The 5446-nt window shown below is 40.0% G+C and overlaps 1 protein-coding gene across 1 annotated transcript; it reads left to right on the top strand.

Annotated features, from left to right (window-relative positions):
• The first annotated feature begins 6 nt into the window (after nt 1-6).
• On the top strand, nt 7-2182 carry hoxa11b (homeobox A11b). Its single transcript, XM_015036817.1, has 2 exons — nt 7-1030; nt 1825-2182. The coding sequence occupies exons 1-2, from the start codon at nt 304-306 to the stop codon at nt 2055-2057; spliced, it is 960 nt and encodes a 319-aa protein (XP_014892303.1). The 5' UTR covers nt 7-303; the 3' UTR covers nt 2058-2182.
• Nucleotides 2183-5446: the final 3264 nt, after the last annotated feature.

Genomic DNA, 5446 nt, shown 5'->3' with positions numbered 1-5446 from the left:
AGGTGAGGGTGAAGGTAAGGTGCTGGGATTTTGAACAAAAACTTAAAAAAAGCTTGTTGTGAAGCTGCCCATTGTGTCGTGATTACGTGGAAGTCAGACAGAAGCAACCCTGACAGGAGATCCGCATGCGAACTCACGAGACAAGTCCAATATGCTCCAAAACTCTCGGTGGTTTCCCGTTCCTATATGCGAAGGCCGGCTTTTTGCAGCTGAAAAACTATTTGACTCATATAGCCAACACACGTCGAGACGTAGGCTATTTGTCATATTGTGCCAGTGGTCACATGGCTTTGGCCCTCAGGAATGGATGGAGATGGATCCCCCACGTCAGCTTGTACGTCTAAGGCTTTCTGCTCCAGCAGTCTGTCTCAAAGTGGCTGGAGCGCAGCGTCGCGCAGGAACAATGCGAGGATTATTGCCGTAGAACGACCCCAGCAGCAGAATATGGATTTTGATGAACGGATGCCTGGCTCCAGTATGTATCTACCAAGCTGCACTTATTACGTCTCCGGAGCGGACTTCTCGGGTCTCCCTCACTATTTAACCCAGAACCAGTCCTCCTGCCCCGTCACTTACTCGTACCAGTCCTCAGCGCTCACACAGGTTCCGTCAGTGAGAGACGTGGCTTTCAGAGACTATGGCATTGATGCTTCCAGTAAATGGCACCACACCAGGGGGAGTCTCTCGCACTGCTACGCCGAGGACGTCGCGCACCGGGACGGCTGGGCAGCCCCCACCTCCAGGGGGCCAGAGATCCTGGTGAAAGGCGGCCACTCCGGCTCCTCGAACCCGACCCCGGGATTCTGCGGTAACGTCGGCAGGAACGGCGTCTTGCCGCAGGCGTTCGATCAGTTCTTTGACACGGCGTACGGGAGCGGGGCGGGCGGCGCCGCTCCGGCTGCAGCGGACTCAGACAGAGGCGGCAAAACGAGCCCGGCTCAGGCTCACCCGGGGTCGGACACGGCGGAGAGCTGCAGCCCGGAGTCACCATCCGGCCACAGCGAGGAGAAGCAGAGCAGGAGCGGCAGCAGTGAGTGAGGAGGACGAAGAAGAAGAGAGAGAGAGAAAAAATCTAACTGCTGCATGCTCTTAAAGCTTTTTATATGCAGTTTTATAAGCACGCAAGGTTTATGGAGGTCTCGGTAACAAAACTATGTTATAAACTACAACATCACGTGCTTGGGATTGAAATTGGCCGAGAAGACGTTGCCGTAAAGTTTGAGTTAAGATTTTTGAGAAAGATTTCTACTTTTTTTCCGGGAAACATGTGCCTTTTACCGCTCATTTCCCTGTAAAAACGTGTATTTTATTGTTTCGTATTACTGAAAGCCAATGGGATGTGCATGTCATGTAAAAAAAACCCCGCCATATAACATTTGCTATGGGTGGCCGCTGTATAAATAATCTTCACTGAGCTGGAATAAATTTGGTAAATTGAGTTTCTGATAGCCTGAATTGCAACAGCTTCAAGACTAAAATGTGAGAGAGATCTCTTTGTTTATGATGTCTATAATCAATTTTTAAGTTGAATTAATGTTTTTTTTATAAAAAAAATATAAGTTTGCGTGTTCAGTATGATTTCTCAGCTCTCAATATGCCTAAGAAGCTTGACTCTCAGGTGCAATCTTTATTTACGCATGTTGCTCCTGCAGGCCTGAGAACGGGGGGGACACTTGAACTCCAGAACTCGTGTACTGCAGGATCACCATGACCGGTGGTCATGTCGAAAGAAGCAGCCCGATAATTTCACGCTGTTGCCATTGGACGAATCAATGGTTTTGACTTTTTTTTTTTTGTTTGTTTGTTTTTATTGTTATGTTCTAGGTGGCCAGAGGACGCGCAAAAAGAGATGCCCGTACACAAAGTACCAGATCAGGGAGCTGGAGAGGGAGTTCTTCTTCAGCGTTTACATCAACAAGGAGAAGCGACTGCAGCTCTCCCGGATGCTTAATCTGACGGACCGCCAGGTTAAAATCTGGTTTCAGAACAGGAGGATGAAAGAGAAGAAACTGAACAGAGACCGTTTACAGTACTACAGCACAAACCCTCTGCTCTGAAAAAGTCCCAAACAAAAACAAAACAAAACAAAACAAAGACTGCTTCCGAGCGCCCTCACACCAAATCAGGACAAAGGACTTGTTTTTATCTTTATTATTTTGAAAATCTAAAAATCTTAAATAATCCGGAGCTCTGTATTATTATTATTATTATTATTATTATTATTATTATTATTATTATTATTATTATTATTAAGGTTATGTAGGCACAGAAAAATGAAACCAAATTACTGTAATTTTCTAAAAAATAAAAAACTTTTTTTACCCCATAGAAATAAGACTACAAATATTTTTTTGCAATGTCTCAATTATTTTATTTTATTTTATTTTATTTTATTTTATTTTATTTTATTTTATTTTATTTTTCACATTCCCCTTTACGGAAATTACGCACGCACTTTCCGTAAAGGGGAATTTGAGTTTTGTTTCTCAAACAAAACTTTGGCCGTCATGGTTCCCACTCCCCGCCCTCCGCCCGTCGTAACCAGAAACCGTTTTATATGCTTTGGAGTCATAACAGTCCTCATTATGATAAAGTTGATAGTGATCATTTGACGGAGTTTTTTTTCTCCTTCTGCTTTTCTTTTCTTCTTCTTCTTCTTCTTTTTTAAAAAAAAAATCTAATTGTGTTTAAATGTCCTTAAATTCTGAACCATAAACGTGGGTTATTTTTCAGCTTCCTGCAAAAGGGCAAACCGCTAATGAATTAGGTCAATATCTCCAAGTGAAACATAACCTGATCTGTTTTTATGCCCCAGCACACAGCTCGTGGATGGTATCACGGTCATGATAGGTCTGATGTTATTTGATAGTGAAACAGGAATCGCTGCAATTATTATCTGATACTTGTTAAAAAAAGACTCCCTTGATTTGCGAGGGGCGGAAGAGGAAAAGCTTATGGTTGATATAGCATGCTTGTTTGGATCACTTTGATTCGGATACATGCGCACATTTTGTTTTTAAATATGCTCGCAGCAAACGGCGCCGGAGCAAAAATATGTGGCTAAAATAGTGTAATTTAGATGTGAGAAGACGATATTTTTACTCTTTCGGAAATAATGACAAAAGTTAATCAAAATTAGTGTTTAAGGTTCGTATAGACCACCAGTCTCCTGAAAACAACTTGAATAAGCTAGTAAAGGTCCTGAATGAATGTTGCTTTACCCGGGGCCCCCAGGGATCATACAATTGCCATGATTTTATTAAAAAATATATTCTTTCATTTGTCTGGGGAGAAACCCGTTTACAATTAATAAATAAAGAAACAAATGAATTCATTTCAGTCCAGATGTGTAAAAGATGGGTCTATGCAGACAGCTTTATTTCCACCGCCGGGCCCCTGAAAACAACCCGAATGGCCTGTCATAAGCTAATAAGGGTCCTGGATGAGGGCTTCACCTACACCGAGCATCCTGTTGGGCTCCCAGGAATTCCACTTTGATTGCTGCACATCCTCCCAGTTGCTCCAGTAACTTGGCCATAAAAGGGCGGATTCGTCTGGACCATTTGGAGTGCAGTGCCATAAAACGTCTGAGACCAAGGTTATTAACTAGGACTTTACAGGAGGAGGCTGAAAAAGCATTGAAACGTGTGTTAGCGGACCTTCCCTTAGTCATTTGTTGCAGCATCTCACCACCTATGGTGGGAATGCTCATGCTACGCTTTTTGTTGTTGTTGTCGTGAGTCGAGACCGCCTCTTACCACTGGGGGGCGCGCCTCAGATCAATGTCATTGCCGTGAATTGAGATTTCATATGTAAGAAGTTGGGGACTGCAGCGCTCAGATGCCTGTAGAATATGTTGCGACCAAAGGATTTAATGAAGGTAGGCCAAGGAATATTATCATGTGCTTGTTTTTACGACACGATGACTTTTGCTAGGTGATTTAAGAGAGAGCCATCCCAGAACATGTCCATGTGAGAGTCACAAATCTGAAGGCGCTGTGTTTCATGTAATAGTATGATTTAATGGAGGCATTGCAGGAATACAACCAACAGATATTTCCAACGGAAACATTTACATTTGAGCAGCATACATAATGTTAAGGCATGCGTAGTTGTGTTCGTAAATAACATTACATTTGTAAGAAGAACTGGTTTTCTATTTCAAATGTAGAATATATATATCTGCATAGGGGAAAAAATTAGGATAACTTCATTTTTGGTGTGCTGCTAAGCATTCATCATTGTAATTTACAATATCTTCACATTTAGGGGTAAAACTTAAAAAAAAGAAGCTCTGATTGCCTTAAAGTTATAGTTTTCTGATACCACATGGACAGTATTCCTTACGCGAGCTGCGCTGGGTCCTTGCACAAAATGGGTGATTCTATAATTGGAGATACATTTGGCACTTAAAAAATATTTATGAAAAAGTCTTTTAGGTAGTCTATTGAAAAGACATTAAACTTAAAAAAAATATGTAATTGCCAAACATTAACTACATATTTTATAATATTTTCTCAGATAAAAAACGTATGTGTCTCGGTATGTTATGTCAACTCTGCTACGGACAATATAGACAGTGAGTGAAAAAAATAAAAATAAATTCTAGCAGACTAAAATATTTTTATGTGAAAACAAGTGTCCTACTACCATAATACTTTAAATTGAGATGTTTTACTTAAAAATACATTTTAAAAAAAATAAATAAAAACATACTCAACTTTTCATAGAGTTGTTTGCATATTGGCAAACACTTTTCATTAAAACTCATTGGAAACCATCATTCTTTTAGAAATAAAATTGGTCAGTAATACTAAATCACAGCAGAAGTCAACCAACAATGTATATGTTGCTCTAGACAACAGTTTTTCTTGTTTTTTATGAAAGTATGTCATAAACATGTCAACTCTGTTAGCTAACAGAGTTGGTGTTAGTAACAGAATTGACAGGACCATAATAATTTAGAACTGAAAACTCTGTTACCATCAACTCTGTTACCCTATTTGGTAACAGAGTTGATGGTAACAAAATTGACCATTTCAAACATTTTTGTTAAAAACTCCACTTGTGAGTAGAAATGCTGAAAATACATGACACCAATGAGATAATGGTTTAAAAACCATTAAATAAACTTGTCTCTGATCAAAAATCCGTGGTATTTTTCTCATGATACTTACTTTGGTAACAAGACTGACGTTGAAAAAAATAACCCTTGGTGATTGTGATTTTTAGACTAAAATATTTCCCAGAAAATGGCACATAGACCTCTGTGTGTTTGAGGTCTTATCAGTAAAAATAAGTGACCTAATTTTATGCAGTTTATACAGCCATAGAAGGCAATTTCACAGATTTACAGGGACAAAACCATATGGTAAGTTGACAAAAAATTCTCTGACATATTTTTTCAAAAATAAGGGCATTTTGAGTTAATTTAATGTGATATTGT

Source organism: Poecilia latipinna, unplaced genomic scaffold (genome assembly GCF_001443285.1).
Source record: "Poecilia latipinna isolate Pla-1442-1.1 unplaced genomic scaffold, P_latipinna-1.0 Scaffold382, whole genome shotgun sequence".
In the NCBI taxonomy this organism is placed as follows: domain Eukaryota; kingdom Metazoa; phylum Chordata; class Actinopteri; order Cyprinodontiformes; family Poeciliidae; genus Poecilia; species Poecilia latipinna.
The sequence above is the reverse complement of the archived record's forward strand: the minus strand, read 5'-3'. Positions and strand labels throughout refer to the sequence as shown.